The sequence below is a fragment of the Prionailurus viverrinus genome, chromosome B1 (genome assembly GCF_022837055.1).
Source record: "Prionailurus viverrinus isolate Anna chromosome B1, UM_Priviv_1.0, whole genome shotgun sequence".
NCBI lineage: Eukaryota > Metazoa > Chordata > Mammalia > Carnivora > Felidae > Prionailurus > Prionailurus viverrinus.
Genome location: NC_062564.1, coordinates 176,311,364 through 176,336,035, shown reverse-complemented (window position 1 = coordinate 176,336,035; position 24,672 = coordinate 176,311,364). Strand labels below are relative to the sequence as shown.

Sequence of the window (24,672 nt, the reverse complement as noted above, 5' to 3'; positions counted from 1 at the left end):
AGACAGAGGGAAGGAGTCTTATATGATGTTCTGGGAAGTTGGGGAAATCTCTCAGAAGACACTCTTGGCTGAGGAAGGACAGATGTCTAGGAAAATGGCCAAAATAAGAGGATCTATACATTGTCTTATTGATATTGCGAGAAATTAAGAAAATGTCAACTGCCATACAGGTGTATGTTCTGGGTTTAGAATTAAGCATGTAGGCAAAAGTGAGAAAATTTTCAGAAACAGAATCCCAAACTAAGCACATAACAGTTCATTAAAATGTTTCATAAGAAAAGTATTCTTGCAAATGTAATTAGCAATTCAAATTAAACTGTGATGGGAAGTATTGGAATAAACCAAATGCTGGCATGATTCAAATGTTGAAGAGGGGGACACTGTATAAGTGGGGTCCACTCGCTCTCAGCTACCTATGTGCTGTGGGTTTACTACCAAATTTGGCAAAATGAAAAGGGCAAACTACATAGCTAGGCATCAAGAGGCTGTTTTCCTGAGTGTAGAATTTCCTGGAACATTCCTTATGTCCCCAGGTTGGGAGACTGATCAAGAAACAGAATGTGGAGAAAAACTGATGTGTTTTTCAGTAGACAGGACCTTCTGGGGATTTCCTGCTTTATGTAGCAGAGATGCAATCACCAAGGGGTTTGACTGCAGTGGAAACAGGCTTTTTTATCTGCCCACATAATTTCCCTTGATCTGCAACAGGCCCCCTGCCATGTCTGTGACAGCTCAAAGATTTTGTCTAAAGCTTAATTTATAAAAAGCTTGATTAACGCCTCTGATCTCCAAATCCTTAAATAGACAAATAGTCCTATAACTTTTACTCTTCAAAAACCTTTCCCTTTCAAACTTTACCTTGTTGGAGGCTTCATTTTCTTTTTCACTCCAAGATAAAACTTCATTGAACTGAGGGAAAACATTTTCTCATATTTACTACTCTGTAAGGAAAACAAAGTAAGTTGTAATTAAATGGATTTTCAAAATACCTTTATATTTTCCTGGAGTATTAATGACTGGATTTAGAACTGTTTAGTTTCTCCAATGTTTTACGGATGTAATACCAAGTTTTTACTGAATGAAGATTGTTCTGATTACAATGTTATAGATTTAAATAGAAAACTTTGGATATACATGTACATTTACAGAAGTGTATATATGCATACACAAAAACAATTTTTGATTCAAAATATCTGGGACCAGATATATATCAGAATTGATTACTTTTCAATTTTTTTTTTAAATTTTAAAACCACAACATGCATTATATGGTATAATTCCATCAGTGTTACCTGGGGCAGTGTCCTGTATTCATATAACTAAGGCAACTACTTTCATGTTACGTTTTGCCGCCAAATGCATTATGACCTTCTGTACTTTTTGGATTTAAGAATGAAGGAAAACATACTGTGAACCCTGATGGGTACATATTGAACTATCTCAAGTATCCATATTAATAAAATTTTTCACAATTCATGAAAGCAGACTATTAAAATAATTTACATCCACCCAATCAATTATTCTCCATGTACATCCTAACATACTTACTATCTGTAACCACTATTTTTCAAAAATCCTGAACACAGACCATCATAACTTCTACCAAACCACACCCACTTTAATACTCATCCTTGGATAACCTGACATAGCTTTCATAAAGGTAACAGCCACAGGAATAATTATTAACACATGCTTTCCCCATATCCTAAAAATTCTGAAGGCAATCTCTTATTTTAAACTGTTAGGCATATAGCATTTATAGCTAAGAGCAAGGGGTTTGAGATCATAGAAATCTGGGTGCAAATCTGGCTTGCTACTTAGTTTGTGACCTCACATTACTTTTCTCTACTCTTCTTGTTTGTAAAGAGGGACAATAAAAATAGTGAGTATTTCACAGGGTTATTATTGACTAAGGAAAGGGTTACTGTGAAGGATAATTCTACAGATTAAATAAGACAAATGCCTATAAACTGTTTAGTCCAGTAATCACCATTAAAAAAAGTGTGCAATAAATTATAGCTGCTGTTATTATGGACTTAGAACATATTGCTTCAGAGACACAGCAATATAGACAAACTGTAAGAATTCTAAGACAGTACACAAAAGCCCATTTCGCAAATATTGGCTGAAATTTAGTACAAAATACATTTAGCTGAAATTAGTACTAGGTTCTACACAAGTTAACATATTACTATGAAGTCTTCATGAAAGCAGTCGAATCTGAAAAGTAAAGGATGGAAAATATGTTTATAAAATTATAAACCACCTTCCATAGAGACAACAGGTCAGGAGAATACAGAAAAAGCATAAAGGAAAAACAAGCAGGAAGATTATCAGGAAGAATGCTTGGGTGACTAGTGGTCTGGTAGTGATAAGGCCATGATGAATTTACTCCTAGTCACTATGATCAATGTTTGCTATTATCATCATGGTAGATAATTTAAAAACTATATATTTGTGGATATATATTTTTTTATGGCGAGGTTTCTAAAAATGAAATCACTGGGTCAAAGGCTAAGAACAGGAGTAAGATTCTGGTCAAACTGATAGGGTACATTTACTTCAAATTAAACACACACTCGTATGTACATTCATTAGCAATTTTTACTTTTGATTTGGTCAACAATTTATCTATCTTTACATATTTGTTTGAATTACTTCTCTATATGTGAAAGAAAGAAAAAAACTGCCTTATCTTTTTAAATGGAATATTCTACACAAATTGTTTTCAATAATTTTGCTTGCTGTTTACGGTTATTATTATGAGTCAAGTATATGGTTTTTTCCTTTTGAACTTTCTTAACTATATCTCAACTTGAAAGCTGACAAATACTAACTTGCATGGCCATGTAATGAGAAGCACTGCTATTTTTAAAGTTAATTCTTTTGTTAATCTAGAATATATATTTTATATACAGTATAGACAAGAATTTAAATTAAAAAAATTTAACAATTATCCCAGCCCTACTTATTTAAAGAAACCAATCTGTAGATATGCATTTATGATGGTGTATTTAAAAAAAATAATATTTAATTTTTTTTTAAGGTTTAGTTATTTGAGAGAGAGACAGAGAGAGAGGTGAGAGGGAAGGGACCGAGAGAGGGAGACACAGAATCCGAGGCAGGCTCCAGGCTCTGAGCAGTCAGCACAGAGCCCAACGTGGGGCTAGAACTTACGAACCGCAAGATCATGACCTGAGTTGAAGTTGGACGCTTAACCAACTGAGCCATCCAGGCGCCCCCCAAAACTAATTCTTAATTACCTGACTTTATGATACTACTGCTATCTCTGTTCATTTTTATGCCAGGATCATATTATCTAAGTTATTTTAGTTTTATTGTAGACCATGACAGTTGGATGCAAAATACTACACTATTTTGTTTTTTATCAACAAAATGTTTACAAATATTCTTATCTGTTTACACTTTGAGGTGATTATTGTATCATTTTTGTCAAGTTCTAAAAATAATTCCTTTGAGATTTTGAAAACAAGTACATTAAACCTATAGATAAATATCAGACTTTACATACATTTTATTTCTATCAGTGAAGTTCTGTAGTTTCCTTCATAAAAACCTGACTTCTTGTTGAGGTCATTTTCTAGTAGTTTATGTATTTTGTCTTTTAATTCTGACTGAGGACTGGTTTTGGGGTACTTTTTTGTAGTGTGCTACTTTACTGAATGCTAAGGTGTAACACTGAAGTCTAATAAAGAGCAGTGAGGTAGCTTTCTAAAGCAGTAACTGTTTCATGTTGGAAAGAGTCAAAGCAAAGAGAATTTAGTAATTATATATAGTAGTGGAGCTTCCTGGCCACCTCTGTCAGAGACTACATTAGATTGCAACTGAGGTGAATGTCCCTCCTCATGGTTGAGAGACTCCTGTTCCCTTGGACTCTGTCTCAACGGAAGCAGCCAGGTAGGGTGAGAGGCAGTAATTCCAGGAGTATGGGGAAAATGGGAGTTGCAGGGTTGAGATCAATGTTCGCTATTATCATCTGATGAAGCAGGTAGTCTTAGTTTATACAGGACATCAGTAGGACCAGGACTGCCTACATTTTGAAGTATTTTTGGCAATAGAGAGTCTGAAGTCATACAACTGATTCTCAAGCCACTCCTGACATGTAAGCTCATTACTTTATGCCACTAATGACAGAATTTGTGTGGAAGTCAGCAATGGTGGAAAGAAGCTTTTTTAGTTTCAGTCTTTAAACTAAATATACATAAAGTGGAACTGCAAGGATACTAACGGAAAGTCCTGTAAAAAGAAATCTCATTTGGCAATGTAACTTTACTGTTGGTTTATAACAATTCTCTTTTTTGGTATGTGGATTTTCTGGAGAATTTCTTCAAAAAGCTCAATATACTAGGCTGTAAGGAAGTCTCTAATGTGTTACTCAGGCACTATAATTCAAAACAAAGTTTTTAACTAAGCCAATTAAATTAGTGTGTTTAAGAAATTATTCTTGCACTAAAAGGAGTTTGCTTATTAGTGCATGAAACTTTTAATGGCCCCCTCCCCCACTTGTTTTTTTTTTCACACCATTAACAGTATAATGGTAATATTCTTTGAAACTTATCACCTTTTATGTAAATCAAGTCTGAAAACATTTTAATTAACATTTTCTGTGCAGAGTAAACTCTCAAAACAAAATATATCTTCCCCTGTGTATTACCCTAATTTGTTGTTAATGAGCATTCATAAATTATCTCTAATTAACACAGTCTTTTTAAATACACTTTTCAATTTGTAACTTCTACCTCCTTCTCAGTAAATCATTTTCTAAGTATATACAAGCATACACATATTAATGGTAAAACTGTCAAAACCAGAGCCAAATGTTTATTCAAATAAGTTAGGAGATTTGCACTATTGCTTATTTACTGTAAAATAATTTGAAATGTTAACATTGCCAATGACTCGACCATCAATATTAAAAGGGACAGACCAGCAACATGAAAAAATAACCAGCCACACAAAATCATGTATTGAAAACAATGATAGTTTAAGGAAAACTGTAAGTCGGGTCCCCTCTGCTTGCCTGAATGTGCAAATTAAAAGTATCAGCTGCATTAATTTATTCCAACAGATGTACAAACACATCTTTTAAGCACAGTAATTATAATTCCATAACCCGAGGTCACTGTTATAAAAACAAAATGTGTTCAGTGTCCTTAAAGTTCAGTGTCTTTCTGACAAATAGTGTGTCTCACTATAGGTAGAATCTAAAAAAGTCAAAATCGTAGCATAAAGTAGAATGGTTGTTTCCAGGGGCTGGGGGAAATGCAGAGACAGTGGTCAAAGGGTATAAAGTTTCAGTTATGCAGAATGAACGTTCTGGAGATCTAATATATAGTGTGGTGACCATAGTTAATACTCCTGTACCACATACTTGAAATTTGATAAAAGAGTACATCTTAAAATGTTCTCAACACACACATACACACACACACACACACACACACACACACACACACACAGCCAGCAGATAACTATGTGAGGTAATGGATATGTTAATTAGCTTGATTACAGTAATCACTGTATCAAAACATCACCGTGTACAAGATAAATATACACAATTTTTGTCAATTTATAAAAGCTTGAAAAATGAGAAATATCTCAAAATTATGTCAACCCCCCCCACTCTTTTAGACAAACTTGATACTGTCACTCTCTACCAATTTATATGAATTATCTTAGACTGAGAAGGTTGATCCTTTCGAAAAGATAAATTCTTAAAACGCATTCTGTTAAACAATATGAGATTATCTCACAAAACCAATGTCTGGAAAAAAAAAATCACTTGTCCACGAACAAGCTTCCTGTGGCAGGTTTTTAAATTGATATCAGCTTGGGGGAAAACGCTATAAAAAGCCAAACTGTATTGATTGTCATACTTAGGAATATTTGGTACTGTAAAATGAAAGAGACTTATCCTCTTTAAATAAAAGTCTGTCAGCAAAACCACTGAGCTAAAATAATGGAAAATTTGTATTTGTTTGGTAAGTCCCCTTACACGGAGGCTTTGGAGCCAGACAGTTGGGAATGCATTCTGAGTCTGTTGCTTACTGGTTATGTGATGTTGGGCAAGTTATGTAATACCTTAGTAGGATCCATTTCTTTATCTGTAAAGTGGGAATAATTACAGTACTAATTTCACAGGGTTATTATAAAGATAAAATTAGATAATGAAAGTGAAATGTACAGAACTCTGCTTTTTATAAAGTAACCACCTGAATGTTAGTCACTGCCATTATGATTGCACTGCTGTTACTATTAACAACTACTAGCTGTTTCTAGCAATGTCCCATTGCTACACAATGGAACTGTTGGTTCCTTAATGGGACTAAAACATTCAGGTTCATTTTTAAATACCCTAAGCAGGACACTTAAGAGTGACACTTAACCAACATATGTACATAGAAGGGCAAAGATTAAGAAAGTCAGTCTAATGAAGATCAAAGTGGGTGACCCACTGAAGAAAACCAAAGAAAATTTAATCAGAATCAGTTCTAGACAGCTAGAATAATCAGCTGTGAAGTCCTGAATTTACTTTCACGAACACAAATCTAAAGTTCATGAACCTTGAAATCTGATGTCTTCAGTTCACATAACCCCAAATTCTTCTGTGCCTTACTTCTGCAGACTCCACTCTTCCTCTACTAGAAAAACTGAAGGATGATAATAGGTAATAACCATTTGATACCCACACAGACTCCCTGCTGGGTCTATGAGATGGCATAATAAGGTGGGAGAGTTCAAGTACAGTATGTATTACAGCTCTCTGAATAGAGAGGGGTGAGGGAGCCCCCCAGGGAGCCCCCCCCCCCCGCCTGGACAATCCACTGTCCTAATCAAACGAGGAATGCTACTCAGATTTATACTCAGATTTATTTTGCCCACATGGAGCCCTCCCTGCTGGAGGAACATGCAGGGAAAGCGGTCAAAGCATGTGGGGAGCTCAACAGAAGCCATAATAAAATGAGATCACAGAGGTTTGGAAAGCTGCCTAAGAATTCTTTCTTCGTAACTATTAACAGATGTTACTCGTCTGGTCTGTCTTTATACATCTCTACAACACATCACAGGGAATCACCACACTCCTAAAGCATGCAAGCGATATGAACCCAAGGGAATTTGATAATTCAACATAAAAAAGTGCCTTTAGATCCTGCTGTCATTCTACATTTAAAAGAATTGCATAGGTGTGTTACCTGAATCTCAAGGAAGTAGAGATGTTACTATATACATTCTTATAACCGCCCAAACTGGATAGAGAATATTTATTTATATCACCCTAGAAAGATCCCTCCTGTCTCCATCATCTTGCTTCTGCAACAACCTTTCTCCACACCTCAGGTAGACACTTTCTGACTTCTATCATCATGAATGATTTTGCCTGTTCTTAGACTTCTTGTGTACAGACTCATATGGTACGATTTTGTATCAAGCTGCTTTTGCTAAACAAGGATTTAAAGATTCATCTGTGTTGTTACATTCATTACTTTTCATTAATTTTTACTGCCAAATAATATTCTATTGTATGAATGTATCATTCTTTTATTGATGATGAAACATTTGGAATGTTTCCAGGTTTTGGTTTTATGAGTAAAGCTGCTTATGAACATTTTTGAACAAATGCTTTTGTGAACATAATGCCTAGGAATAAAGTGGCTGGATCGTGGGTAGCTGTATGAATATTTTTAAAAAATTCCAAACAGTTTTATATAGTAACTGTGTGATCTTACCCTTCCACTAGCAATTTATGAGGAATTTAATTAATCAACATCTTCAGTCATACCAACCAGTGAAAACAATGTTGCACGGTTTTAATTTGCATGCCCCTGGTGACTATTATGTTGAGCACTTTCATTACAATGGTTTATTGACCATTCCTACATGTTCTTTCACATAGTATCTATTCACCACTTCACTCCAATTTTTATTGAGTAGTCTTTTTATTGTTGATTTGGAGTTCTTCATATTCAGAAAATGAGTTCTTTCTCAGATGTATGTACTATGAATATATTTTTCTCTATCTGGGACTTGCCTATTAATATTCTTAGTGAAGTCTTTGATGAGCATGCTGCTATATATATATAATATTACATATGATATATATTATATATAATATATATATTCAGGACTTCTCTGCACTAAAATAATGAGAAGTACTCAGAAAGGTCATACGAAGTTCTTCAGTGCTATTCAGTGAATTAATAACATATCCCAGAGGCTGCAAGAAATCATCAGCTTACTATGTGTTCTGTCTCCCACAGGGCTTGACTGCCAAGAGAGTACTGAGAGAGACATAAAATGAGAATGTTAATACCCACATAAAAACACACATGGGTTCAAATACTAAATATACAACTACCTTTGAATCCTTGTAGAGAAAGAGATACCCATCTCGTAAAACAAAATACCGGTCTTGAAACTTATTTCCAGACAGTATTTTAGATGGTTCTTCTTTAATTTTCAAGACTCCTTCTTTGATACTTTCCAGGGCCCTCCTCTCTGTAAAGTACAACAATACTTTTGTAAGTTACGTACATTTTCATTTATTTGAAGTGTAATACAAAACAATCTGTATTTTCAGTTTTGGTAATACAAACTAACAATTTGTTTCTGACCATTAAGAAACCTACAGTTAATTTCTGGGAACACGATGTTTCAGGGTATTTACATCTATTTATAATATACAGGCCTGCCTATGCTGTTCAATTGGCTACTGGCTAATAAGCACTTGAAATGTGGTTAATCTCAACTGAAATGTGCTATAAGTATAAAATATAGGCCATATTTTAAAGTTTTAGTACCAAAAAAAGGTAAAAATATAATTTTATAATATTGATGACATGATAAAATATTTTAGATAATGTGAGTTTAAATAAACTGTATTAGTAAAAATTAATTTCACCTGTTTTTTTATTTTTTAATTAATTAATTATTTATTTATTTATTAACATTTATTCATTTTTGAGAGTGAGAGAGACAGAGCATGAGCAGGGGAGGAGCAGAGAAAGAGAGAGGGAGACACAGAATCCGAAGCAGGCTCCGGGCTCTGAGCTGTCAGTGCAGAGCCCAGCGCGGGGCTTGAACTCACGAACTGTGAGATCATGACCTGAGCTGAAGTCAGACGCTTAACTGACTGAGCCACCCAGGTGGCCCCACACCTGTTTTTTTATATCTTTTAATGTGGCTACTAGATAATTTAAAATTACACAATTGGCTTGCATTGTATTTCTTCTGAACAGCTCTCGAAAAACCATGCAATACATAGGTTAAAATGGAAGCCTCTCCCAGGATTCTGATTCAGCAACCCAAGAATTCTCAGGGCACTAATGAAAATTCTGTACTTATGAACCAAGTAAGTGGGGGAAAAAAAGCGCTAAGGCAGAACATTTATCAACAACTATGTTTCGTGTGCAATGCTGCCAGAGTCCCACATTTGAAAATCATTTCAACTAATTCTATAAAATTTTTTTTCTGGTAAGAATACCAAATTTGTATTTGGATAAATTTATCATGTATACATGTATCAATACATCTCCAGTCTAAGACTTTCTCCTTGAATTCTAGACAGTATTCAACTGCCTACTTGAGAACGAAAGAGCAGTGGGTAAAAAAAAAAAAAAAGTAACCTTAAGCCAAACACCATATGGTCGTTATGGTGTCAACTTCTGCTTTTCCTGGAAAATAAGAGTAATAACACATATCCTGCAGATTACTGTGGGCCTTGTATTAGATAAAGAACCACAAAAAAATGTAGGGTGGGACACTGTATCAGACTAGGACCTTTAGCAATTTTCTGCTAGTCAGGTGATACAATTTTTAAATAATCATGCATGGTTCCTAAAACGTACAAAATGAATGGTTTTAGAAAAAAGAACTCTTGGTCTTAAATCAAACAATTCCTTGTTTTAAAGAAAACGTGTACTTACAGAGCAAATAATACACAGTGGCTCACAACTATAATTGGCATAAGAAAACAGAAGTAAAAAAAACCAGAAATAGGTCCTTGTAATTATACTCAAACATGAGTATGACATGAATATCTGGAAGTAGAAATCCCCAAGACTAATCACATCACTGATGCTGCAAACAAATGTAATTAACAAACCCCAACAGTTTTCATGACACATTTACTGGCCACATAGAACATTCTTTGAATCATACTAAAACAGGTTCTTTTTTGGTAGTTTGAGACTTTAAGGTAATTTCTGTACAACACTGCTAAATTTTGTCTTTTCACACAATCAATATTCACTTCCATAAAAATATTTCAAATGATAGAACTTTTCTAATTAAAAGACTTGAAAGAACATCTATTATAATACAACTGGAAGGTCAAGAAAAAAGTAAACATATAAAATAAATATTCAGTGAAATTCATATTACATCAAAGCATTCATTTCTTCATGAAGTATTAAGGGTCTAGTATGCACTTGGTCCTAGTAATATACAACCTTGGAAACAAATGAATTAAGTATGGGCTAGCAAATAACGCTGTGTCTACCAACAGAAGTGAGCAATTCAAAAAACATTCAGTAGGCTTAGTGATTCAGCTCATTTAGAACAGGAAAGTTGAGAATGGTATTCATAATACTGTTAGTTTAGAAATAGGTAAATCTTTTTAAAAATTTAAATTATAATCAAGTTGTGAGATATAGATGTTATATATTGCTTAAGCCAAACAAATTCCATTTATACTTTTTTTTTTTTTTTTTTTTTCTCCATGGAGAGAGAGAAAATCTTAAGCAGACTCCACACTCAGTGGGAAGCCCGACCCAGGGCTCGATCCCATGACCCTGGGATCATGACCGGAGCCAAAATCAAGAGTCATACATTCGACTGAGCCACCCAGTGCCCCTCCATTTACACCTTCTAATTGTACTTTTTCATTTAGATTTTTGTCCAAATGAATAAGCCTTTCAAGTTTTACCAGTAACCATATGTCCAGTGCCTAAGTAAACCATTTGCAGGTCAAAGAGAAAACAAGCTTAGGGAAAAAATATTGTTGCTATGTTTGGGTTCATACTTGTTAAAATTTATTTTAATAATAATTACATAATTGAGTATATTAGTTATATCTTGCAGCATACTTTAAGGGACTCAGAAGGAGGGCTTTGAGAGAAATAAATGTGAAAGATGAGGAAAGAATGAAAGACTCTGAAATAAAGAAGTTCAGTAACTATCAAGGACTTTAAAGAATTTTTAAAGGCTCTCACAACGAAATTCTGGATGCGCTCAAAACGTTAAAACGGAGAAAAATTACCCACTATGTAAATGGCAAAATGAAACTACAGACTTTGGGGGCCATCGTGTGTGACTCAGCACGTAATAAAACTAAGGTTATGAATTAAATGGCTTCCAATCCTTCACTTTTCCAAACCTTTCCAGTACTGCTTGGTCCCTCAACAGTGGGGTACTTCACTCTCAGGTTTTCACTGCCCCCCCTCTTCACCCCAGGCAGAAAGCTTACTAGGGTCCTCTGCTTCAGAGGAGTCTCATTCAGTACAAAGTTCATGTCAGCTGTATCCACTGTACCTGCTTCCCAGACCCCATCCAGGTTTGAATTCAACTCTAGTTTGTCAGAAATGTAAGTTTTATGCTCTGCATGTCTCTCCTGAGCTAGAGTTCAAACTTCTGCTATTCAGATCTTTGCAGTGGGCTTTCTGCTTCATAATTCTTGAGATTCTGGCCAGTACTCCTGTCTCCCTGCTATGGTTTGCCTTCATAATTCTGTGAGATCTTGCTATCTCCATCGTCCCTCACAGCACAGTGATTTTTCTAGATGTCATTTTTTTTTAGCTTCAAACTTCAGAGCACTAGTATTTCTAAAGCCACATAGGCAGTCTTTCTGGCTATACCCCCTCCTATACTTATTCAATATACACTGAATCCCTCTGATCCAGTCAAAACAATGATTTCACACGTCATATGGTCCACAATATCAATCTTAGCCATGCTGTAAGTTAATAAGCACAGAATATTTCCATGTAATACGAATTTAAAAAAGAAAATAGGAAAGAAAAACATAGGACACACCATGTAAATCTGCTTTCAATGGAAAAAGAAACCAGCTAAAGCAAATGAATCATGCACTAGAAGATTTGGGAAAATCATCTAATGTATTTGCAAATATAACACATGTGAAGATTTAATGCACTCCTCTAAGCACCTAATTCCTTCAGAGAAACATTCTGGGATGTACCCTAATGGGTACAATTTCCTTTACTACCTTTGTCTTTCATTCCAACAGAATTCCGGCATTCTGTTATATCTAGAGAATCATAAATGCCTTTCCCCTTCTTGTTGATTACTAGGACATGGAAGGAACAAGGGAAGTTAAACAATGGGTCTTTCGAGTTAACACTGGAGATAAGGAAAATAAGAGCCAGTATTCTTGATTGTGCTATAATTTTGTTATTAGTTAGAAAGGCCCTTAAAAGTCTCATGTATGAAACAAAACAGAATAGCCAAATTTATTTAAATAGACTATCATATTACTGGGACGATGAAACTGATAACAGTAAAAAAAGTTTTTCCAAACCATTTGAAAACCACAAGTTTTTACACAAATGAACAATCCCTAACTAGTGGTCCCTAATCCCCAAAAAAGAACAGACTGTAGAGGAGGTGGAAGGATCCTGGGAAGGAGAGGTAGAGACAGAGAGAGGGGAGGGAAAAACATAAATCCAGGAATGGTACTTCCGAATTATATACTCCCCCTTTTTCCTTCATGTCCAGTCAGCTAGCAAGTCAGCCATTGTTCTTTGAGACTTTCTCTTTGGGGTTCAATTCTATTTTATTCCCAATGCCATTACTCTAACCCCTGCCTTTTCTACCTACTACCTGGGGATTCCAGGATTTTATAACTCCATGCCCTTTGTTCTAATGGCTCCAGCAAATAATTCCAGATTTGTGTTATGCAAATGCTATTTTAACATGTTAATCCCCCCCCAACCCACCCCATCTAAAGCCTTGTTTTTCTACTATTTAATGCTTTACTTTTTTATCATTAAAAAAAAAAGTCTAAACTCCTTTTCCTGACATTTAAAGGGCTAAATTAACAAATTTCTCCTACCCATCTCTATAAAATATTAAATAAAAATATATTTATAGTTCACTTGATCATAATATACTGTTTGGAAAACTAATCATCTCTACACCATGTCTCCAGTTGATTACCTGAATAAACTTGAGAGAAATTCCATTCTTCTTGCTTCTATACAAATTCTATCCCACTTCTGTACCCACTTCTGTACTTATCCGCAGAGATTTTTCTAACAATTCTAGTTCATATTTATTATTTATATCCCTACACTCTAAGATATAATCTAGTTCCTGTGTGTATAAATCCTATTTGCTTAATAATTTACCTCCTAGGTACATGATAATTTCATATTTGCTTTTTAAAACAATGTGTGCTTTGGACTTTCCTCCCCAACCTACGAGAGCTGACATAGCAACAGTGACTAAGGGCACACTCTGATGCTGGGTTTAAATGACAGCCACATCGACAGGGGCACCTGGGTGGCTCAGTTGGTTCAGCGTCAGACTTTGGCTCAGGTCATGATCTCACTGTTCTGGAGTTCAAGCCGTGTTGAGCCCGGGGTCAGGTTCTGTGCTGACATCTCAGGGCCTGGAGCCTGCTTCTGATTCTGTGTCTTCCTCTCTCTCTGTCCCTCCTCCCCCCCTAGCAAAAGTAAATAAACATAAGAAAAAATGACAACCACATCCTCCACTCACTCTCAGGTAGTCATCTCTGAATCTCAGTTTCTTCACCTGAAAAATGGGGATACATATAATACTCACCCCATGCATTTGGTGGGTGAAGTGCTTAGAACAGTACTTGGCACAGAGCAAGCAGGGTGTACTTTTCTCTGTACTACAAAGAAAAGAAAAAAGAGAAAGAACTACACTTCCAAGGGCCTGATGATTTATAGATTGAGTTTATAAGAATTAAAAAACTACTGATTTATCCTTGATATCAGTCTAGCTGATAGGTTAGGACAGACTATATGGACTATATGGACTGGATTTGGAGACATCTTTATTCAAATGCTTGCTCTGCACTTACAAGCAAGTGGCCCTGATGGAGTTATGTATTGTCTCCATGCCCTCATTTCTCCATGTGTAGAGGCCTGGTTAAGACTAACTAGGAAGAAGAAATGAGATGGTGAATGGAAAAGCATTCAACCCAGCATGTGGCACAGAGTAAAATGCACAGTAACTAAAATGGACTGTTATTTTTTATATTTCTTATATATGTTCTGAGCTAGACAAGAGAATATGAAAAAAAAAAGCCCATTTTTTTCATGGTCTCTATGTGTCTCCCTTCTTTGGATGGCAAAGATTATTTCTTCAGGGCTGTCCATTATTCTTCAGGGCTGAAAAATTCCTTGTTATTCCACCTCTGCCGTGAACTTTGTAAAAGAGACAAATGGGCAGTTTCCAGGAGAGATACCCTCTTTAAAATATGCCATGACCAAGTAATAGTTGGCAGTATTCCCTGCCTAACGATTCCTTACAAATTAAAAATTAGGCAAGTTTTCCTTTGATGCTGATTATATAGAATCATGTATATTCCCTTGTTTGTTTTTTAGTATGGTTGACACACAATGTTACATTAGTTTCAGGCATACAACTTAGTGATTTGACAAGTTTATGCTATGTTCACCACAAGTATAGCTACCATCTACCCCATTATACTATTACAGTATCACTGACTATATTCCCTATGCTGTGCCTTTTATTCCCATGTCTGTTCTTTCTGTAACTAGAAGCCTGTATCTCTATCTCCCCTCCTCCCATTTTGCTCAATCCCCCATCCTCTTCCCTCCCCTCAGGCAAACACCAGTTCTCTGTATTTATAGGTCTGATTCTGTCTATTTATTCGTCTTTTTTTTTTAATTTTTGAAGGACCTTGAGGGTATTATGCTAAGTGAAATAAGTCAGACTGAGAAAGACAAATAACCAGAAAAACGTGTGTATTCTTTTCAACTGGAAGGAAGCAGAATTTCTGATATATTGCAATCATTGTATGACATTCCCTCAAAATTCATTTTAGTAAAATTTAGTTCTACAACTGAGTAGAAACCAAACTGGATAATAGCTACTTAAAAGTAATCTAATGTTTTTTTGTTTGTTTGTTTGTTTTTTAATGTGTCAGGCACAGGCCTATCATTCTTTTTTTTTTTTTTTTTTTGTAAATTTTTATTTACTTTTGAGAGAGAGAGAGAGAGAGAGAGAGAGAGAGTGTGTGTGTGTGTGTGTGTGTGTGTGTGTGTGTGTGTATAGGGGAGAGGCAGAGAGAGAGGGAGATACAGAATCTCAAGTAGGTTCCAGGCTCTCAGTTGTTAGCACAGAGCCTGATGTGGGGCTCGACCTCACAAACCGGTAAGAGCATGACCTGGGCTGAAGTCAGACACTTAACCGACTGAACCACCCAGTCTCCCCAAATGGTACATTGAAAGTAATCTATTTTTTAGAAAAACCCAAATATGTCCCCTGACTCATTCCTAGTCTATTTTCCTCTGTGTTACTTGTACTGAAGAAGTAATGCTTAATAGAACTAGTAGCATGTTGACATCTTCCTACAATTAGAGTCCCCATAAATAAGAAAACTGTAGATATAATTACCATTGAAGGAATGACTAGAAAAGTGCCAGAAATTCCATGCCATTTTACTGACAATGCAGCAAATTACAGATAGTAGAAAACACTTTTCTATTCTATTTTTATCCTGAATTATAATAAAATTTTAGAAATAAAATTTAGCATCATAGTGTTGTATTTAGGATACTCTTAACACATAGATAGTATTTTAGACTTTCCAAAGTGTTCATGTATTTTATCTTATTGCTCCTCATGCAATTAAAAAAAAATACTTTATTTATTTATTTTTTAATAATTTCTACACACAATGTGGGGTTTGAAGTTAGAATCCCAAGATCAAGAGTCACATGTTCTACCGACTGGGCCAGCCAGGTGCCCCTCATGCAACTTTCTATTCTAAAGTAGGAAGTACAGGTATTATGATCTCATCTTGTAAGGGAGAAAACTATGGTTCACAAAGGTTTTGTTACAGAACTAGGGAGCAAATGTCCTAGAATTACAATTCAGGTCTCTTAACATCTAACAAAGAATTCTTTTTATACTGAGATGCTTGTAAGTAATGGTCATTGTTCATCATGATCACTACAATACTAATAAATGTTTGGGGGCCTTTCTTGACCTTGCATACCATACTGCATTGTTAAACACACTGTTCCCTAAAGGGCAATCCTTTGATGATTCCACACATTGCTCTTTGTTTTCTGACAGCCTTTCCGATTGTTCCTTCACAAGCAGGGCTCCCTTAATAGACCTGGGCCTCACGTGCTGGTAATTCTACGCTCAGTTCTTTAATGTTCTTATTTTAACATTACAACTGCATGATCTTGCACTCTCCAAAGGCTAAAATCATGCCCCACATAACGTGCTCCCTAGTGATGAGTACTCAGATCCCTTCCAGACATACACCATTGGACACCTGACAGAAAACTAAAAACTACAGACATCCAAAGCCGAATTCAGTGACCCCAACCCTATTTCATCCCGAATAGTGGCCTCTTCTATTCTCCCCATCTTAATGTCTCACAAAGTATTCAAATCAAGAAACTGAGGACCATATGCCATTTTCTCAACACTAATACAATGCTAATTTCCTAGGGAAAGCATTCCCTCACGATCTAGATAAAAGCTTAAGAATTTGCACTGCTATGAAATTCTGCCAGTACCTGTTCAGTTACAAAGTGTTACTCATTTGTATTTTAAAAAGTTTACTTAACATGTACTTTTAGTGAGTAAAAGAATAAGATAGTCTTGTTAGGACAACAGATGTAAGAAAAACTAAACAAGCAATGATATTTTGTTGAATGAGATACATTCAGTGTTAGAAGAGATGTCAGTGATCAACTAACTGAACGATTTTTCTGTGCTTAAAAGCTCTCCATAAACTTCCTGGCTAATAGCAGTCATGTACTGCATGCTGTATTTGTAGCCTTATAATTTAAATAGATGTAATACATTTAAATTTTCTCTTCCTTGTGGGTAAAGATAATGCTTAACAATCCTTTAATTTTCCATAGTAGGTTCCTAATAGAAACTTACCAGTTGGTTTTCTCCCTATAGAATTTTAACATTAAAAGAAGCCGGGACATTCATGCTTCATGGTGAATATCAAAGACTATCATCAGTTTTCAAGAAGATACTTATATTTGAAGTGGACGAGGCGTACCTTCAACTGTTAGACACATTTGAATTTAAAAAGATTTGATGGGTAGTGGAAAGTAAATTCTTGCAGTGAGACTATGATTTATGGCCTCATACTATTTTTGCTGGAATTTTCTTGTATTTTCTTAAGTTAGTTGATAGTGGATGGTTCAGCTTTCCAGGTCTGTATTTGCCAGAAGCAGTTGCATTTTTAACTATTCTATTCTAATGCAAATTTAATTCCAAAGCATCTGTCATATGTAGCAATCTAAATTTAGAAACCCACAGGGATCTGCATTTGAGTTACATCTTATATCTTAAAAGTATTTCTTCCCCATTTAGATCATTAAAACTTGATGCCAATGTATCACATTCGATTGGGGGTAACTTTAAAGATCTTTAACGCTTAAAATAAGACTTCAGCAACATAAAATTATTTACTCTGGAACCTTACGGAAGGTATACATTTATGGTTTACTTGTGATAGAGATGCTGAAGCTTAACTCAATACAAGAGATAATGATAAAAGACAGTCTAATGAGATTAGCTATGACAAAGTCTAAAATGGCAATTTAAATGAAGTTTTATTCCTCCTATCATAATGTCTCATTCATAATCTATGGGGTAGAAAAGAAATTTGAGGACTATTATCTTTCTTTTCAAGTTAGTTAACTCCTCATTACAATAATGGCAATGACACAAAATGTTTCCAAGAAATAAAATGCTGCTTTTGAAGAACACAGAATTGATTTCTAAGTAGAGGCAACAAAATTTATTTACTGTCATAGACTTCTATAAAAGTAAAGTATGCTACCTCATTACCTTAAATGAATGAGCACAAATTAAGTGTCGGATGATTCTAAATCTATTCCTGCTTGTGTTGTCGACATTTTAAGTTGTTCAGGTAAAGTGAGAAAATTAAGGAAATGAAAACCCCTAAACTACCCTAAACGCTTAAACCTGTTATTTGATAAAATTCTTGATTTAGCAAGTAGGTGTTGAAAACCTAATGTCAAGCAAAAGTATATGCTTATAATTTGTTACATAAATCAGAAAAATTATCACACAATTTATGAAATGGAAGTCATGTAATAGACAAACACACACATATACATGTATATTTGTACGTGTAGATACAGAAATAGAAACAGTGATAGGTAGGGAGATGATAAAATCTGTGGCCAGGAGGCATGGAGTATGGAAGAACAGAGTGCAAAGGATGAGGCAATGCTACTTTATATGTTAACAAAATATTAAATTAGCTATTTGTTAGTGAGAAAAAATGTGGTTGCTGCCAACTACCCTTATTTCAAATTCTGCTAATTTCCACATGGCTCCCAGGGTAGAATAAGAAAATCTCGAGAAAGGAAAAGAAATCCTTCACAGTGTTCCCTTTCTGCCATAAAGAGCAATGTCTTTCTGAGATGATTCCAGTTTTTCTGCTAACAAATTGACAGGGAAATCACATTTGACTTACTTTCGTTACTTTCCTTTTAGATCCCAATTTTAAGTAGTAGATGTAATGAACAGAGCAATAATTCTGGAGTAGGTGGTCACTGTGATTGATTTAAGAGACATTTTCCAAGACAGAGACAAGGTAGATTGAATGTCTAACCAACCTAAAATCTATCACAAAATATATCCCCCTAAGAAGTATTTATAAGCTCTAGGTTGCTACAAGACACAATTATAGGAAAAAATCATGACTTAAGAAATTGATTTAAAAAATGAACAACAGGCCAGAGTTGTTTTAAAATGACAATCCTAAATTCACACAGATGTAGAACCAACCATAATGAAAGAGATTATTTTGCTTTGACAATCTTAATATAAATCAAGCTCTAATTAAAAACATTTATAAAACTTTTATTGGATAGAAAACAACACAAAACAAACTTTTTAAAATATTTACTGCATAGATACTATTTATGACCAAAAATACATAACTACTAATATGAAACGGTCCAATTAATGTATTTGCTAATGCTGTTACTCTAAAACCTTTTTTTTTTTTTTTCCCATGCAGAGAGAAATCATTTCCTGGTAGAAGGAACTATAGATATTATAACAACAAGCTGTATACTGGTTTGGAAACCAGAGGTAGGGATAGTGCAGGGGACAGGCATGTGTTTTATGGCTCCCACTCCATTACAGGCATGAAGGAGATGTGAGAGTCACAAAAACATTTGCTGACATTTTACCCTAGAGAATGTTTCATGCTTGGGTTCTCCAGTTCTTATGCAGATGTTTTGTCTAGACCTTATAGAAGCTTGATGCTTTCACACCACAAGGACACACTCACAACACCATACAGAGCACACACAGGAGTGTATGAAGCATCGTTATAACACAGAATCTCCTGGCCCAGTTGTGGATACAGCCAATGCACAGTATGCTACTCTACCATTTCTTTGTGTCCTTAAACAACTTTAAAGATTTCTACTCAGATGTCATTGCTCTCAACCAGCTCAATATGATGCTGTTTTCTTTTTTTCTTTAAACATCAACAGCACTTAAGGGTATACTTGTGTTGGTTATCCCTCACCTCCACCTGCACAAAACTTTCTTTTTTATCACAGCCTTTAAGACCTTATTCTTGTCTGTTCTTATTCACCTAACCAATCCACTAGCATTCAAACAAGACTGAAGGTATCATGTCTAGGTACGGATTTCAAGTTTTTGTTTTGTTTTGTTTTGTTTGTTTGTTTGTTTGTTTGACAATACAGTGAACTAGAGACATTTTGGAGGGATACTGGAAAAAGGAAAAGGAAATTCTCACCAGAAAAATAAAAAAAAATTGCCTGAAAAGATGATTTTCTAAAAGGAAAGAAGCCATGAGGACTTATTATATATATATTTCATAATGCTGACAGGACTTGGTTTATAAGCTCAATGTTTTTTCTTTATCTCAGTGTCAAAATGAAAGAATAACAGAATTTAAGAGCCAGAACAGATTTTACAGATTATCTAAATCAGATATTCTCAACACAGGCACCACTGATATTTTGAGCCAAATACTTCCTTGTGAAGAGCTGTCCTGTGTTTTATAGGAAGATTACCAGCATCTCCCATCTCTACTCACTAAATACCAGAAACACCACCCCATCTAGTTGAGTCAGAAGTGCCTGCAGACATTGCCAATGTCCCCTGGGGAACAAAACTGCATCCACCTGAGAATCACTGCCCTGCAACATCATAGAGTCATGTTTGTACGAGAAAATTTCTGTTGCAATCCTTAAGAGGTGTAGGTATGTAGTCAAAAACATATACAGCTATGATAAAGGGATTTAAAATAAGATAAAGGTTTCTAAAAGGTTAAATGTCTACAGCAAGAATAATAACACCTGTTTGGTTTCTTGAGATGCCCATAAGATGAGAATGACATAGAAGTAGTTCAACTGTTTGCCTTTTGGAAAAATGCTTTCATGTAAATATAACACACAAAGGACAGACACATAAGACGTAAAAGACATGTTATGGTCAATGTCTGTGCCCCCCGAAATTCAAACCCTACCTCCTGATGTGATGGTACTAGGAGGTAGGGTCTTTGGGCAGTAATTAGGATTAGAAGAATTCAGAGGGTGAGCCCTCGTGATAGAACGTGTCCTAATAAATCACAACAGAGCTTGCTTCCTCTCTTACTCTCCACTCTGTGAAGACATGAGAAGAACAGTCTGCAACCTGGAAGGAAGTTCTCACCAGAACTGGACCATGCTGCAACCTTCATCTCAGACTTCCAGTCTCCAGACTGTGAAAAATAAATTTCTGCTGTTTATAAGCCACCAGTCTATCATAGTTACAGCTGCCACAATAGACTAGGACATTATCATGAAATCAGAAATTTATCAGATTAGCTGTGGTACAATTAAGCACTTACAGATCTATGGCCGTTAGCTGGAAATCCTGAAATCCTTCTAAGAAGGTTTCCAGCATGTAAGAGCTGTACATATATATAAAATTAGACCACAGACCAATCTGTTCTCAAATCCAATATTTAGTAACTGTCTGATCTGGGGCAAATTACTTCATTTTTCTGTACTTCTGTTTCCCCATTTGGAAAATTCAAATCACAATTTGGGAAGTTTAAAGAAATTTAAATGAGCTTTAGTAGGTACAGAGCTTGATTAATAATATGTGATTAATAAATAGTAACAGCTACTAGTAATATCAATCATAAAAGTTGTAGTAAAGTTTATCTTCTAAAACTTAAATGATTTCAGGGTTGGTTTATGTACAGTGCTGGCAGTAAATCTTTTTCTAATTTGTCAGCTATGACAATATAACAGATGAATCAGTTTCAAAATAAAAGTTTTCTGATACCTCACAAAGGTTCAGAGACTGTGCTGCGTGTTTGCCTTGTGCTAACTTTTTCTACCTCACGTGTGTACGTGTCTTCTCCCAGATGGATGGCAAGTATCCTTATTGGGAGCGTATCATTTTTTACTTCCTTTTCTTTCCCCCAGTACTACCCCCAAAATAAGTGAGAATTACAAATACTCAGTCTCAGAGTTTGTATAACTTGCACTTGAATGCCCAGAGAACTTTCAAATGGGAACATAATTCAGGAAGAAGAGTCACCATCTATTTAAAAATTAGAAAGACACAAAAGTGTTGCAAAAAAAAAGTCCTTTTAAAAAAATATAAACCACTCCTTCCCAAAACCTTAACCTGGGACATCAAATTAGCCAGTATTAGCAGTGTGCTACTTTCCAGGAAAATTTGACTTGGGCATGTGGTACTCTGTCTCTATATTCTTCTTCCTATTCTACAATACTGTGTCAAGTAGATTTTGTATGCAGCTTCTCATTTTTTACATTATCAAATAATCCTTGAGCCATAATAATTATCCTTTAGCCACTTGAATTTTCTATTGTAGTTGCAAGGTGAAATAACACCTACCATTATAGTGATTGACTGTGTCAATGGTTAAGAATCTCTTCACCACAAGATAAGCAGAACCAGGTTCAGCTAGTGAACTCCACCGAAGCACCTGTTCCAACACATTTTCTGTGTAGTGAAGTGGGCGTTCTGCAAAGAAAAATAATACTGAATCAAACTGAAAAAAATAGTAAGTTATCAGCTTTTATACATTAAAAAAAATCCTTTAAGAAAGATGTATATGTAACAAAAAAATATGACCATATCTTATGTTACACAATAATAATGCTAGGGCTACATACAAGAGACCCTAACACCTAGAACACCATTAAACATATGATGAAATTTACTGTATAAATGAATCTATGCGGGGACATTTGTTACCCAGCTATTAAAAAAAAAATTCAGAGGTGCTATCCTCTAGATAAAATCTCAGAAATAATGCTATCCTTTTCTAAGAGAAATCAGTTTCTTCCTCTGTTTTTAATTCAGATAATATTCTGGCTTGCTTTTGGAAAGCTATACGAATATGCATGTAATTAATTGTAAAAGGACTAGCAAAGTTAATTTTGCTCAGTAGTAAGTAATAACCTTTGTTTATCCTGACATTAGCCTGTTATAATATCGGATCAATACCAGTGAACAATTTATAGCTGATACTATCATAGTCAATTAATATGAAATTATAAAATGTGCCTAAGAGGCACCTGGATGGCTCAGTCAGTTAGGCGTCTGACTTTGGCTCAAGTCATGATCTCACGGTTCATGGGTTCGAGCCATGCATCTGGTTCTCTGCTGTCAGCACAGAGCCCACTGGGGAATCCTCTGTCTCCCTCTCTCTCTGCCCCTCCCCTGCTCTTGCTCTATCAAAAGTAAATAAACATTTTTTAAAAAATATGCCTTCAACAGAGAACAGATGAAAATAATCAAAATACTACTACATCATTTATATCTATCAGTGAGATACTATGTGGCAATATTATGTATTAACTGTTGATACAATAGGCCAAAAGCAAGAAGTTAATGACATCTTAAACATTTCTCCTTGATAAATACTCATTCATATGTTTTGTTTTAGGCAATCATACTTTTAAATGTGTTACAAATTCTTAGCACAGAGTTAAAAAAAAAAAAAAAAAAACAACAAACTGGTCTTAGAATCACAATCAAAGCTTTACAGTAAATTTTTTTTCCGGATCAAAATATGATAATCAGTTAATAAAATGTTAGAACCGCACATAAGCTGGAATAAAAGAAATTCAAACCTTTTCACAGTACCCTGAAAATGGCACAATTGAAATAGCAAGAGCATCAGCTCTAGCGTAAACATGCTGATGCAGCTTTCTCAGGGTCACAGTCGAATATAAGTCAATTCAACCCTTTCATCCCCTCCTAAATACAAAGAGCACAGCATTCTGGCTTTTCACCTTCAATTAAAGTAAAAACACTAATGACAAACAAAGAGCATGTCAAGAGCATCATACTCACATAGGAACCATGATATTTTAATTGGTGATACAATCATAAGTAAAAAGAACAAATATATCATATCTCCTTAATACTCCTCTCCCCCTGCTGTGACCTCAGCATTCCAGAATGTATCAATAATCCCCAGTCCACAGAAGAAAAAAAAACAAATTTTTCTGCTGCCATTGTAAAGAACCAGATTTTTGCTTTACTATTCAGTATTTATTAGAGCAAGCCTACTCATTATGACAGTGGCAATTAAAAAAAAAAAAAAAGCAACTAGGCCATACATTTTAAAGACAAATCTACCTCTTGTGTACATATATATACCCCTTAGTACACAGCAGACTGTTAAGTACTTAACAGTTTTTTTTTTAAATGTTTATTTATTTTTGAGAGAGAGAGAGAGAGAGAGAGAGAGAGAGAGAGAGAGAGAGACAGACAGCGTATGAGTGGGGGGCGGGCAGTGAGAGGTAAGACACAGGATCCACAGTAGGCTCCAGGCTCAGCTGTCAGAACAGAGCCCGACGCGGGACTTGAACGCACCAACCGTGAGATCATGACCTGAGCTGAAGTCGGACGCTAAACTGAACCACCCAGGCGCCCCCTTACTAGACGTTTCTATAGTGGACTATAATTAACAGAAAATATTTGGTAATGAATCAGCAGACAAAATTCTGCCAAATTTCAAAGTCAGCCAAAATCTTCTATGCTCTGTCAGTCCCATTTTTCTTCAAGTAATTTTCTAAAAGTTTTGACAAAGGTCATAACTTCCTATAAATTGTCAAAGTTATAAATTCAATTGTTGATTAATCCATTAATTAATCCTTCTATTAATGGAGGTTATAATTAGAATTAACTATATTTCTTAAAAAAACTAATTATAGAATAAGTACTCTCTTTACATTTGGCATAATGTATGTAATTCTTGGTTCCACTACTTGCAATCTCTGGGATGGTACTGTGATACCATTAACAGTTGTCATTTCTGGAATAACCATGTACCAGAATTGTCTGTACCAGATACACAGGTTGTCACTTTTAATCCTCACAGCACTCTTCATT

General features: G+C 35.3%; 1 protein-coding gene across 5 annotated transcripts in view; it reads right to left on the bottom strand.

Annotated features, from left to right (window-relative positions):
* The window catches only part of ARAP2 (ArfGAP with RhoGAP domain, ankyrin repeat and PH domain 2), a 209,698-nt gene that overhangs the window by 16,790 nt on the left and 168,236 nt on the right, over nt 1-24,672 (bottom strand). For all 5 annotated transcript variants that reach the window (XM_047855319.1, XM_047855320.1, XM_047855318.1 and 2 more), the window contains 3 exons: nt 22,162-22,290; nt 8,378-8,517; nt 859-941 (listed from right to left, as the gene is read on the bottom strand). In XM_047855319.1, the coding sequence (XP_047711275.1) occupies nt 859-941; nt 8,378-8,517; nt 22,162-22,290 (352 nt within the window). The remainder of the gene's footprint in view (nt 1-858; nt 942-8,377; nt 8,518-22,161; nt 22,291-24,672) is intronic.